Source organism: Ceratosolen solmsi, unplaced genomic scaffold, assembly GCF_000503995.2.
Source record: "Ceratosolen solmsi marchali unplaced genomic scaffold, CerSol_1.0 scaffold30, whole genome shotgun sequence".
Classification (NCBI taxonomy): domain Eukaryota; kingdom Metazoa; phylum Arthropoda; class Insecta; order Hymenoptera; family Agaonidae; genus Ceratosolen; species Ceratosolen solmsi.
The window spans coordinates 1,500,580-1,515,643 of record NW_011948421.1 but is presented as its reverse complement, the minus strand read 5'-3'; the positions used below and the strand labels follow the sequence as shown (position 1 = coordinate 1,515,643).

The 15,064-nt window shown below is 31.7% G+C and overlaps 1 protein-coding gene across 1 annotated transcript in view; it reads left to right on the top strand.

The window, feature by feature from the left end:
• Nucleotides 1-15,064, top strand: part of HDAC4 (histone deacetylase 4) — a 62,623-nt gene that overhangs the window by 12,030 nt on the left and 35,529 nt on the right. The window contains exons 2-3 of the mRNA XM_011498379.1: nucleotides 5,332-5,391; nucleotides 8,474-8,649. Of these exons, the coding sequence (XP_011496681.1) occupies nucleotides 5,332-5,391; nucleotides 8,474-8,649 (236 nt within the window). The remainder of the gene's footprint in view (nucleotides 1-5,331; nucleotides 5,392-8,473; nucleotides 8,650-15,064) is intronic.

Sequence of the window (15,064 nt, the reverse complement as noted above, 5' to 3'; positions counted from 1 at the left end):
TGAAACCTCAGGTACATAAATACGTATGAAATTGTTAAAAATAAAAAAGAGAAACTGTCGTTTTATGAAAGGATTTATTTTTTATGAGAATTGAATTTTTTTTTTTTTTTTTTTTTTTTTTTTTTTTTTTTTTATACCCATAATAGATATATAAAACAAAAATAATAATAATAATAATCGTTATCTATTCTAATTATTAATTAATCGTATGAATCAATCAGTCAAATATAATGGATAGAATGTTTGTGAGATTTTTATTAAATAACATTATTTGAAGATAATAATAATGTAGAGAAGAGATATTATAATATAATAATCAAGGTCGCCTTCAATAATACATCGAACGCTTTATGAAACTGATATTTATTCTATATTATTAGAATTTTTTCTATTAGAAGAATATAAATTTATTATTCCTAATTGAAATGTATAGTGATTTAGTTAAATAGGCAATTTGTTATGTAGTAATATAAATTTGTGTTTGTTATTACATTCTATATACATCTATATATATATATATATATATATATATATATATATATATAGATAGATATATGAAATAATTATAATGAATTCGATTCAACTAATTCAGTGAGTAGGTTATAGTATAAAAATAAATGATCAAAGGAATAATTTGTAACTTTATAATAAATATTTCAAATAAGTTTAATGTAGAGGATTAAATGCAGAAATGAAAGTTTAAATAAAAGGAAAAGTCTCCATAAAAATTTCACCCTACGCAAGCTATATTCTGATAATAATTTTAATTTGCCCAAGAAATATTATTATTCATTATTTTCGTAAGCTATTATTTTGACATTATCGATAACTTTCTAATTAATATTGATAATAAAGTTTATTTGTGTTTTCTCTCTCTCTCTCTCTCTCTCTCTCTCTCTCTCTCTCTCAATATCTTTAAGAATTATGCATCTTTTCGTTATCTGTGTTTATTATCAATCTTCATTATCTCTCACATCGATAATTTAACATTACAATGAGACAATCTTAAAGTATTAAAAATTTGATGATTCAACGAATTAAATGAGATTCTATAATATAAATGTAGTAGCTATCATATAATAAATAATTTTGTATATCTGTGGGAGAAAATGTTGGTTAGGTCATGCAAAGTTTCATAAATCATTCGCTCACTTGACCGTTCAAAGACTATTTCGCCAATATTTTCCGACTATGTTTAGCATACAAACGTTTTGTTGTACTTATGAAACTATGTTCGACTGGCAAAAAGCATTGTAACATGGCAACTATACTCGGACTTTTCCGTAACAATCGGGCGATTGGAAATTTATCGAAAGTATACATTTAACAGGTAATAGCGGAAAATTTGTTTTACGACCTAATCTTCAGGGCTGGTAGCCCCGCTATTAAAGTGATGGATTTGCCGCGCTTGGGAAGGAATGCCAGTCAACGCCACGGAAAAAGAATAAAACAAGGGAAGATTTCAAGTTCAAGCTATTTCTAGATCATTTTATAATTAGTGCCACTGTTGTCACAGCCGAGCTACCGAGCTCCACCGACAAACGAGATGAAAAAGGGGAGTTGGACGAACGGATGACGGGCAGCAGCGGCGGCAGCGGCGGCAGCGGTTGGGCTTGGCCGCGGGGCGGGTAGAGGAAGGGAGTGTATCATACTACCTGTCGGCGGTGCGCGTTTAGCTCGGGAATGTCGCGACATGAATCATCTCCTCGACGCTTCCAGGAAGTCCAAGGGCTGATTGTGTGCGTCTTGTTACATTGTCTGGATCGTTTGAGATTCGATCGAGGAAAAATTTAGTTTCTCCTCCCTTCGCGTGTTTTTCTCTACATTTTGCAATGTGCCAGTAGATGGTACTTGTCGAATCTACTTAAAAACGTTCCCTCACTACCCGTAATTTTAATTCTAATCCGTGAAACATTCGATCATTCACATTCACCACTTTAACGTATAATAATTTTCAAATTGCAATTCTTTTATAGATCATCGTTATTTCGCATTGTTTTATAAAATTTATACTAAATGCTCATTTGACAATATTTTAATCAAAAAATATTTCAGACAGGAAACGTACTTTCAACTTGTCTTTAAATACGAAAAAGAAAATTATTTCATGACATTATCGTCCGTTACATGTTAATCGTCCACTAAAAATTAGATAAATAAACATAATCGTTTAGGTACTTGGTTGGTATAGGTAACGGTAAATGTATCGTACTTATCGTATCCAAAGTATAAGTAAATTATTAATCTTAATTTATAATTAAATGCAAGTTTTAAGGAAGACTCGTAAAATTTTAAAATGTTAAAAATGCCGAAACAGCGTTTTCTCAGCTAATCAATAACAAAGATAGAATATTGTAAAATCGATAATTTACATGGCTTTCGAGCCTGACATTAAAATCTTAAGCAATGTAGCAGCTCTTGGGATTACATCGTCTGGTATTGCTCGTTTTATTTAATTTACGATATTTTTTGATTTCTTGTTAATTTTTTTAATACTCTTTTTTTTTTTTTTTTTTTTTTTTTTATTTTTTTTTTCATCTCTTTTTTTTTTTAAAGTATATTTTTTTTTTTTTTTTTTTTTTTTTTTTTTTTTTAATTTTATTTTCATCTCGTTTTTATTCTAAAGTATAATTGTTGTTTTCTTATTTGTTTTTTTTTTTTTTTCAACGATACTGTTTACGTATTTCCTATTATTATTATATGAAATTATTAGTTTCTTTATTGTACAGTGTTAGGAATTCACTTTTTATCACGATATATTGACAGCGATTTGCATACAGTTGAAGTAATTGTTTTCAAATACGTATTTTCAAAGATTAGTATCGGAAAAATGTAAAATCATTTCGCCAATGGATGAGTAGAAGAGCTGGAGTATTAAAGTCAGTATTAAAATATTAAAATTGCACTTATATAAACAAGTTAAATAAAGAAAGACGGTACTTTGATAATGTACCTAGTGATTGGCTTGCAACAATATTGCCTCATATATTCCAAATATTCGGTCAATGTCTCTGAAATTTTGTCGACGGTTGAACGGTATTTCTCCCCAATCGTCATAACCAACTGATTACAATTTAATAACCAGCTTTACTGGTCGCTCCTCTCCTCGCTAAAGTACACATGATTTTATCAATAGAGTTTTCGCCGAGCGCATCGAGAGAAACGCCCGTAACACTGGGACGGCCCACGAATTTCTCGGTTTCTTCTATCTTGCTTTATTATCGGAACAGTGACACTGCTGTTGGGAATGTTTTTTCCTCTTTTTTTTTTTTTTTTTTTTTTTTTTTTTTTTTTTTATTACGTGCACACGTGCACGCGAACTGGCAAAGCGATAAAACTCGGTTTTATACGTAAAAATGCTGCTTTTTATTCTTTCATTTCATTACCGCATCACACTCGTTATGCAAGAACTGTTTATAAATGTCGCTTCTTGGAAAAAATTTATTTTTAGCACACAGGCTAAAAGTTATTGCGTATAGACTCGGCTGAACTTCTCGCACGATTGATCGACGATTATTGCGTTGTTGTTCGTTATTTAATTGTTTAATAACATAATGTTGGTATATTACTGGTAATACATATCGCTTATACAGAATTATATATTTAAATAAAGAAAAATTCTTTTACATCGTTAGATATGATTTAACATTGTTTTACTTTGGTCGATTAATGAAGCGATTACGAATTACGTTTCCTTATTATAGACTGACATTAAGAGAATATAAATTTATTTCTAATCAAATTCAATTCATTACGTAATTCATTAATACATTTTTTATTAAAAAATATGCTTATATTTGAAAAGGGATTTGTTAGTTTTAATAATATAATGATACAGCTTTTTTTTCTTTCTTTTCTTATTAACTTTTGAAAACAATCTGATTATTCTTAAAGCTATAATTGTATAATTACAAAAATATGTATTGAGGAAGTGAATATAAAAATTATTTACAAATTCAACGTTTCAAGAAATTTTCTATTTTTATAAATGTAATAAACATTTTCGTAATATCAAGACTTTTAATAAATTTTAAAGGAAACATAAATTAAATATAATAGTATAATCAATATACTCATTTCGCGTTAATCAATAATATAATATTACATTGAAAATTGTATATAATTTTTAAATAACTTAATTATAGTAAACAAAAATGTTACGTTTACGTTAGTTTTATACAAAAAAAAAAAAAAAAAAAAAAAAAAAAAAAAAAAAAAGAAAAAAAAAAGTGTATCAATATTTATTGAATATTTAAATAAATTGTATTGTTATTCAAACCGCTTCCTTATCGATATAATTAGTTGATGGAAATTCGGCTTTCTAATATTATACTAGAAATTACTTACTCTGTATAGAATACTGATTACGCATATTCTATTTTACACTAAATAGGCTAAATTATTTTTTATTTTATCTACGTTGCTTAAGGGAGCAACACCGATACATCTCATTATTACAGTTTAATTTTAATTTTATATCTATTTAAAAATATATGGAATTAAAAAAAAAAAAAAAAAAAAAAAAAAAATGATTCGAATCTTCTCAATTGCTCAATTTTCATATTTAACTATCAAACATTGATATGATGAAAGTTTTATAACAAATTGCTCTTCTATCGAAATATGTTTATCCCATTTAAAATGTGTATATATAAACAAATAAACCTACGATTGCAAAGTTAAATCATTAAATCAGTAATTACTATAAACGTTTATGAATTAAAACTTTTATTAATAGTTAATATATATATATATATATATATATATATATATATATATATATATATACATTATAAACTAATTAAGCCAACTATTGATTAATACTTTAGTAGTTTATAAATTCCTTATCAAGTCTTATTAATAGACCACGACAAGATTATTTTATGATAACATATTAAATATAGTATTATTGAAGAAAAACTATATATGATATTTATAAATATGAGATTTTCATCCTAACCTTGTTAACTGTTTATTAAAAAATATATGCATGTTTAATTACCCTTATGTATATATATATAAACTTGATGAGTAACAGTGTATCTATAAAAATTTCTGAAACGAAACATTTATATCATTTAATCTTAAATTTTTACCAGCATTACACCAATGCAAATTCGAAATATTTATAAACGCATTATCTACAATACTTTATTAATCACACGTGTAATAATGACAATTTTCTTAAGATAAATGGTGCAGCACAAAATTTTCTCTATTTAGAAATTTATCTATGATAAAACTAGCCATTGTAATATGCAATATATACCAAGAGGACAAGGATTTGCGCAATATATTTTTAAATCACTTACAAAAGTTCATTTGTTTCAGAAGACGTGGGGTATAGGAGCGTCGAAATCACGTCTGCCTTCACACATTTGCCACAAAAAGGTAAGTCTGTCGATAAAATTTGTAATAAGCATTTCGAAATATCAGATTTTATTAGCATAATAATTTAATGTCACCATAGTTCAATTGCCGCTCATTTGCATCATGAAAAGTCTTGCGAACATATGATGCTTCATTAATGTGTTATTAAACTGGTAAATTTTATTCATTTTAATTGCAACTTTGTAATAATATCGGTGAAAACATTTCAAGGTGTCCTTTCGTTAAGACGCCAAACGGTCGACTTTCTTCCCCTCTAGATTCGATCGATAGTATTAAAACGAGTCGATTGAATGTTCAGCCGATAACTCAACAATTAATTACTCGTTACAATTTACTATATATTACGGAACAAAAAAAAAAACAAAAAAAAAAAGAAAAAAGAAAAAAAAATACATCGCTTTTTTCAAATATTTGCTTAATATTTTCTAAAACATTACCACATATTATTGTTTGTTTGCCCCGATTCAACACCTTTTGTAATATCCAATAATTAATAAGCAATTATAATGTTGAATTATCAACATGTATGGACTGACCACTGCTCGTCGCTTGTAACCTTATATATTTGATTTTATGATCGGAGATCAATAATTGATTAGTCTATAACGTCTATTAAAGTGAATTTATGATTTATATTATATAAAGGAGACTGAGCATATACTATACTTACGAATAATCGATTCCCAGCAAATAATAAATCTTAATCGGCCACATTTGATAAATATTGTGCAAAACTGTAAAGATCTCAATTTGCAATATGATATACGACAGATTAAAAGAATCAAGTTAAAAGGTAAAATGAAGTTTAAAACCATTTTATAAGATGGTATATGCAAATATAAACATTCATTACGTTGTCTCATGTTCAAAAATATTAATATTAAATTTACTCCGACACGTATTACAATTTGAGATAAATCAATGTTGGCGCATATACTTTTCAATATACTATTTTCACGTATTTAAAATAAAGCTGTAGAGTACTTTTCTTATTTAAAAACAATTTTTTTATTATAAATAAATGATTCATTATTTTGAGTATGCAAATAATGATTAAAAATACATTATGTCAATATTACTTTAAAGCACTTTTATAGTTAAAAATACTTATCTGAGAGTCATAATGTATTTCTAATATTTATATTTGAATAAAAAGAAAGAAAAAAGGTCAGATAAAAATAATTATCATAATTTGTGTAATAAGTACTCGCTAATATTTGCATGGATTTTATCATGAATTATTATCAGCTATATTATTTAAAAATCCAATACAATCTTTTATCGATTTTACATTTATTGTTAATTAAATTAAACCGTTTTATCCTGTCACTTTTTTTTTCGTTTTTTTTTCTTCTTTTTTTGATTTTTGTTTTATGCCTGATGCATTAATAAAATACCTGCCGTAAATTGAAAAACAATTAAACTTTATTCTCATTTTTCGTGAAATAAAATCTATGGTAAAATTTTTTTCTAATTTTTTTAATGAAATTTGTCTGTGTATAAACACAAAACATAAATAGCCAAAAAGTTACTATTTATTTGGAAAATTATTTCCAACTATGATAAAATATTGTAGCCAACGCGTAACTTCCAATGACAATTTTTTTTTTTTTTTGTTTTTTGTTTTGTTTTTTGTTTTGTTTTTTGTTTTTTCTCCGAAACTTTTATGAAATTTCTAATCATTTCGACGCAAAAAGCATTAAAAAAACAATGGGTACTCGAATGTTGTGCATAAAAGTAGAAGTTAAAATACGTCTTACAATTATAACTTTTTCCGGCTTAGCTAAGAAGAATTGCGCATTAAAAAAAAAAAAAATACTTTATCCAATTGGAACGCTTGCGAGCTTAAATTTTTATCGAAGTAATAAGTAATGTTTCATTTATTTACGATCCAATTAAAAACATCATTACATATTTTTCGCATTCTAATATCGACATCTTTGTCAAAACGAGTATTCTACATTGAAGATAATTAAAAACAAAATAAAAACCAAAATTATCTTGACCGCGCTGTTTCCCATAATCCTCCTATAAATACGACCTCGCAAAACTACGGCAAAATAAAAAAGAAAAAAAAAGGAAAATGTCGAATCCGTGTGCGCACTTCTCCTTTATAAAATAAAAATAAAATAAAAATCGACCGTCCGTTTCTCCTCGACTCACGAATTCCACTTAACTTTTTTCCTCTTTATAATGTGCACCTCGATCCCGATATCAGTCCGCACGTGTGCCCCCCCCTCTCCACCTCCCCCTCCCACCTTCCTCACTCCCCCCTACCAGCGCCATCTCGAGCTCCCCACCCCACCCCACCCCACCCCACCCCACCCCACGTCAACCCCACTACCCATCCAACCCTCTTATCCCCTCCCCTGAACGGCGAATTGACACTCGTGGCATACGTGTACACTGTTAGGCGCGCCAACAGACAGGCCGTCACGAAAACACCAAAAGACGATCGCCGTCTTCTCGGATCACGATTTCGTGAGAACATCCGTACTAATCACGGCGCTTCTCCCACTCGCTTAACGCCTAACTGCGCTCCGCTATTGTCGCCCGGGGCCATAAGCCAACCTCAGTCGAGCCTTGGCTCCTGCTGCACGCGATCGTGCGCATCGTTCCCTTCTCGACACCTCCGTCGCCGCTCCCGCGTCCCCCCCCCCCCTCCCCTCCCCTCCCCACCCCTCTCCAAATTTAATAAGGGGGACCCTCGAACCGCTATACACCATTACACCTCCGGAGATCGATTCGACGGCCGTGTGTCCAGGACGCGAGTCCTCCTCGAACTTACGGGGCCGGCTCACAACTCACACGACTCACCAATAAATTCAACAATACAAACCCCGTCCCCGTGGCTATTTCCCATCATTCTCTCCCACCGCTCCGGGGCAATAATCCTCCCGGTCACTCGCTCGTTCCTTCATCAGCGGGATGCGTCCCTGAGGAGCGCCGAGGATGCGCGTCAGGTTGGAGCAGGGGAGGAGCAGCGCGTTCAGTCCGTATAGGCCGCCAGTCGCGTCCACGTCCAGCCAAAATTCCCAAGCCCAGTCGAAACTCATGCCCGGCTTGTGTTTGCTCTGCGTAGACATGGCGCGCGACACCCCGGGCTCGCCGATGTCGAGGTCCGCCCGCGAGCAGCTGGCCGCCGCGGCCGGAGCCACCGCCACCCTCACATCCGGCGCCTACCACGCGGCGGAGCACGCGGCGGCAGCGGCGGCAGCCGCCCTCCACGGCAACGCGCTCCAGCAGAAGATACTCGAGGTAATGTATACCGCTCGATTGGGGAGTTATTGGAGTCAATGGGCGGGGGATGGGGATGGGGTGGTGCTCCATCACCGGCTCGCACGACAATGCTTACCGATCGATCGATCGATCGATCCTGGTTCGCTCGGGCGTCACATTTCCTCGGCGTATGTCGAGCACCAGCTCAATTCTTAGCTCGGTACTCGTGATCTTGAGACTATTGTCGATCAGCGCTCGATCGCGATTACGAGCGATCGAGAGTCAGAGTCGAGCCAAGCTACGGGAGCATCTGGATTTTATAATGCCCATGTACATGGGAACAGTGTTGTTCATGGTGAATGGTAATCGAAGACGATCGAGGAAATGTAGCGTCCAAGAGCTATTGAAATAATAATAATAATAATAATAACAACAACAACAACAACAACAACAACAACAACAACAACAACGACGACGATAACGATAACGATAACGATAACGATAAAGATAACGATAACGATAACGATAACGATAACGATAATAATGGCGATGATAATGATAATGCTTTGGCGATTAGCGGTCTCGATTTTTCTCGATCGATCCATCAGCGCCGCGTCTCGTTCGACATTCTCGAAACGTGGCGGGAAATTCGCAACACCGTAAATCGAGATAATTCTCGCTAAAACTGCATGGTAAAATTAATTTAATAATTCGTTGCCGATATTACGTGGGCACTACATTAAGCTAATAATTGATTGTGACAAGTAGCAGACGGCAGATCTTGAAACACGTAGGTGCAATGAAATTGTACGAGTGGAAAGGTAGGTGTTTCGCCGCTCGTGTTGTTTGCCCATCGTCACGATATTATAATGTTACAATTACTCATGGAATATTCAGCATTTTTTATCGATCCTATTGCCGATACTTTCAATAATTGTACAATGATCTAATCGACTATCTAACTCATTACATCGATTGTGTCGCGCTAATTAATCGTATGCGAGCGATACGAGCCTTAATAACGTTTCATAAATTTCAATAAATTTTTTGGGATAATTTTAATTCCTGAAGAATCAGCCAGACGAGCGTCATTTTTAACTGGAAAATTTATTAATTACTAAGGAGGAGCCTTTATTACTGATCTCCGAAGGCGCTGAGGAATTAATTTATCTAACGATAAATTATTAAGCCTCGCGTTTATCTCGTCTAAATTCATCTAAAATCTACATTTGCTCGCTTTCAATTCAATGAACAAAGACGCTAATTGGATGTCCAAGGGGATGGTGAATACAAACCAATAGCGAATGCAATTGAAAGCCTCGATGTTATTAATAGAGCATGATTTATTGTTTATTTAAAGTCTTGAGATAATTGAAAAACTATAATAAAAGTAATGAAGAAAACGCTGTCGTGCTTTTGACGAAATTACGAAATGTAAAATACTATGATATATAAGATCTTCGGTTATTATCATTTTTATGTGTGTACAATTTACATTTTTACTCTTTTTATTTACGATTGTTTCGAATCGCTTCGGGCACGTACGTTGCTTAAATCAATATAAAGAATTAAAGAGAGAGAGAGAGGGGGGGGGATTAAAGATATTTATATGCAATCAAGTGTACAAATACTCAATTTCTATTGGAATTGGATGGTATTTTTTTGCAGAGCGCTGTTATCGCAAAAAATCTTGAATAAATTGATGACGCACGGACTTTCGTTGCGAGTGCTCGTTGAACTAGAAAAATTTCACATTGATAAATAACTAAGAAGAGCCAGATGAGATTAAAGCGCAACGTCAAACTTTTTCAAATAATTGCAAAAATTTTGTCACTACTAATTTCTCACTCGCATCGGCCCTGCCGAATGAAAACAATCTTTACCAAGTCATTTGTCGAGCCTCAATGGTTGCCGGCAAACGTTTTGTTTTTTTGTTTTTTTGTTTTATTTTTTTGTTTTTTGTTTTGTTTTGTTTTGTTTTGTTTTTTTTCTTTTTACGCGAGCAGTTAAGGCCGACTGAGTGAGTGTACGTGGCCAGCCAGGCGTGGCCAAAAAGAGAAAAATCTGCCAAACATTTCTAAATTATATCCGAGATATAGTTAGGCGCCTCCTCCCCTTATAGCCCAACTATAACCCAAGTTCAAGGCCACTTTTATCACCGGATGTTTCACAAGTGACAGAAGCCGAATGAACGGACCAGCCAAGACACATCAGATTTCTAAGTAGAAAACAATTTTGTCTTTTGTTACGTTCGTATTACCCTCTTAATATAAATATAATGCAGTGGTATATTTTCGAGAAGACGTGAAGTTAATATAAAACTTTAATGTATAGTATGTAATAAGAAATCAAGCATTCGCAAGCTTACAATTTTAAAGGCTTAAACTCTTAATAAAATACGTATAAACGACGCTTTTATTGGCTATTATTATTTAATAAAAGCCGTACTAATACATAAAGTGCATGTACGCGTAAACATTATTTATATAAACAGGCATAGAGTGTGGGAGGGTTGAGGTGTGTGTGTAACAAACGCTAGATATAGATAACCCTTAGGTTTAATTTAATTTCTAAAGTCTATAAATTTAATGAATTTAAAATCGCCTTTCGTCCAATAATTGAAATTTTCTTTCGCATTCGCCTTCGGTACTTCTAAATTTATCCGACAATACTATTAAATTAGAACATAATTCAATGTTAATATGATTAAATCGATATATTTCCAATGGCCCATTATCTAATACGGATTGTCCGACTTATCCCAACATTTCACATGAAATTATCATAGTTTTCAAAACAGCGTAAAATTTATATTGGAACGAGACTTTTGCCAACTTATTTCCAGCTCCTTAATGACATTATAATATAAAGTTAATTTTATTATACTATTAAGCTTTAATGCGTTTCATTAAAAATTGATTATGCTTCGTGTGAATAAATTCAGGGCGCAAATAGACTGTCGACAGGTTCTCCACGTAAATGGCAAAAACGTATGGGCAAATTTTGATTATTAGACGGGTGGAGCGGCGGCTTTTCATTTATGCCAAGATTGGTGATGTTGAGCCTTGATATCTTTTTTTTTTTTTTTTTTTTTTTTTTTTTTTTTTTTTTCGCTCATGGATTTGTAAATACGTACTTATTTCGCTTTATAAGGACGGACGCACCGTTCTTTATTTCAAGAGTCTTTCAAGAGCGAACCAACCTCGAGAGTCCGTCCTTATTTATTTGAAAAATGTCGACTCGATCGGATAGGAAGAAATGTGTTTGCTCAATAAATGTGCTCGTGGCAAAAGGGCCGATAGAATCAGGACTTTTAGTACTTGCTATCTCATTAACAGACGCTCAAATTGTCAAATCAACCTGGGCAATATATTGCAAGATCGATTAATTGTCTACTCATTGAAATTAATGTATTAATTTGCTTGTAAGATTACTTTCGGGCTCCATTGGTTTGATATCGACAATTGTAATTAATGTCTAATGATAGACGAGTAGGTTTGTCGTTTCTATCGTGCTTTGGTAATAATGAAATCGTAATAACGATAATGAATGTTAAGTAAAAGACCTCTCGCTCTAATGCAGCTCGTGCAATTACTGCGCGCATTATAAAGCAAAATCTTAGGCGGTGGATGAAAAGCTCGGCGGCATGGAAAATGGAATGGGAAAAGACGTTGAAAGAATAGCCGTTGGCCTCTATCGCTTACTCTTTTCGGGGCAAACTTTTCACATTCGTTCCCATTGCAGATATCCAATCTCAATTAAAGTCAAATGTACTTGCACGTTGAAATTCATATCCGTGGATTATTTTACATTATGTTGGTAACGATGATTTTTTTTTTTTTTTTTTTTTTTTTTTTTTTTTTATCTTTCTAGGGCTAAGAGGGCTGCCGTCTTTCATACGAAATATGTTTGAATTCTTAAAGTTCTCGTTTAAGAATTTATGATTGAATTAGCGATGAAAAATTGTTCAATATATTGAAAATATCAATATCAGGAAGAATTCAAGTCGAGAACAATGTACTCGTGAAACATCAATGATATTATCCTTGATATACAACGAGGTATCTCCACGTCTCTTTATTATAATAACTTTTAGCGTAATTTTCATTCGTACGTCTTTAAATGTCGACTTTAAATGGAAAATATTTATTCGATAATGGGCAGACCCGGTACGACTCTTTCATTCATTCTCCATTACCGAAATCATTTAGATTTGCCACTTTGCCATTTAGTTGAAGCACTGGCTGATCGTCTGTAAAATACTCAACAGCAACGCGAATGATGAATAACTTTTTCTTCAAGCTTAATAACAAGAAATAGATCACACTTTGTTCAATGCTAATGGCATATTCGATGGATTATTCATGATTAATATACCTTAAGGAAGATATGATGTTGAGCAAACTCTTAGAAATTAAAAAATTAATTATCAAACGTAAAATGACATTTCAATTTTCTTTATTAAAATAATCAATACAATAACAATTAACTTATTCGCAAATTAAAGTTGACGTATTAAACATTTCTAATATTGAAGAGTATAAAAAGTTCTGACAATAACCAAAAGCTTGTATTTTCAATGTAAAGAAAAAGGAAAAAAAAAAAAAAAAAAAAAAAAAAAAAAACACCACTGTAAAGTTATGTTTCTCTTAAAAATTAGGCCTACAAGGTAGGAGTTATATAGCTATCGCCGTTATTTTATAATCTGATATCTTGCTATAATTCCAATGGCTGCTGATATAAGGAGCAATTTGATAAAGATCATCATCTTATAAACGAAGAAGTCGGATTTATTTCGTGATAATATTGAACAACGCTCTTTGTATATTTCGATACGTTGAGTCGCAGTGGATTCGACGATATTGGAACGGTCATCGGGTGGTGACAACTTAATCTAAAAATATCAATACGTAATGAAGTTATATTAATGCTTTGGTTTTTTGTCTTTTCGTTTCTTTTTCGTCTGTGTTTTTAATAATATTACTGTGTACGTCCGAGTCTTAGTATTACGTCACCACATTACGCGTTCACGTGGATGAAATTAATGCCAACGTAATATTTCATATGCTTTTCATTTCCATCATCAAAATGTCAAATAAAGTTTATTCAAACAGTTAGCATTCGAAGATGAATTAAAAGTTAAACTAATAATCCGCAGACTTTTTCCATTAAAATTAACAATATCAAGCATTACGTTTATTTTATTGTTAAATCGAGTCTTTATTATTAAATGGAGCAAATAACAAATGTGTATGTAGCGTGGTTATCGAGGACATGTAATATATATTATTAAAAGTAAAAGAGAATTTTCTTTATATCTCATTTCGTTACTCATTGTGTGTTGCTTTTTTTCTTTTGTTTCTTTTTGTTTTTTGTTTTTTGTTTTTTTTTTTGTTTTTTTTGTTGTTTCTTTTTGTTTATTCAATGATCTTGAATAGCATTATTACATTCAGAGTCTATTTTTAAATCATTATAACGTAATCACTTATGTATATCCTAAATAAAAAGATATCATGTCCTGTCATTTTTATTATCATTGGTATGAGACAGTAAATATTTTTAACGATAATACACGTTCGGAAGTTATCGAGTTAAGTATGTCAATTCTTGATTAATATCTTTATACATGTTTTTTTTTTTTTTTTTTTTTTTTTTTTTTTTAACAATCATCATTATATAATTACTGCTAAAATTAAATTATGCAGCAGCCTTAAAAAGAATGTAGAATAGGAAAATTAATTAATATTCGGAATTTAATAGTCAATTCGTGATAGCTTATTACAATAGATTCAAAATATTTAAACGATAACATTTTTTATTTAATCATTTTAATGGGCAATTAAGTATTTCGATGTTTTTAACAGTCCCAGCTTCCGTCAAAAAACTTTCTCTTAAGCGATGCAAATCTTTGCAAAGTCAATTATATTGTCATTTTCTAAACTCGCCATTACAAATGCCTTCGCATTAAGATAAAACGATATTTTCAATATTTTGATAGCGATTTATACCGACATTTATAACGAATTTTTGCATATTATTATTAAAAGCCGAGTATTTATTAAAAATATATATTTGAGGTCTTATTGCTTCTATACAGTAACACTATTGTCGATAACTAAGTATTGTTGCAGGGATGATTTGAAAGCGTAATGAATAATTAAACCGTAATGAAGGATTAAGTTACAGATTTGCATTTTTTTTTTGTTTTGTTTTGTTTTGTTTTGTTTTGTTATGTTTTGCTTTGTTTTGTTTACTCTAACGGATAAATTACGATGCAAGTAGTTTGAAAAATTTACAACGTTTCATTATTAGGTAATAGGCAAATTTGTTTTCTTGGATAATCTACTTCTTTCAAACAAAGATTGGAGAAAAATGGCTAAAATTAAGAAAATATAAAAGTAAAAAATATTCATAATTCGATTATTCTTATAAAAAAAAAAAAAAAAAAAAAAAA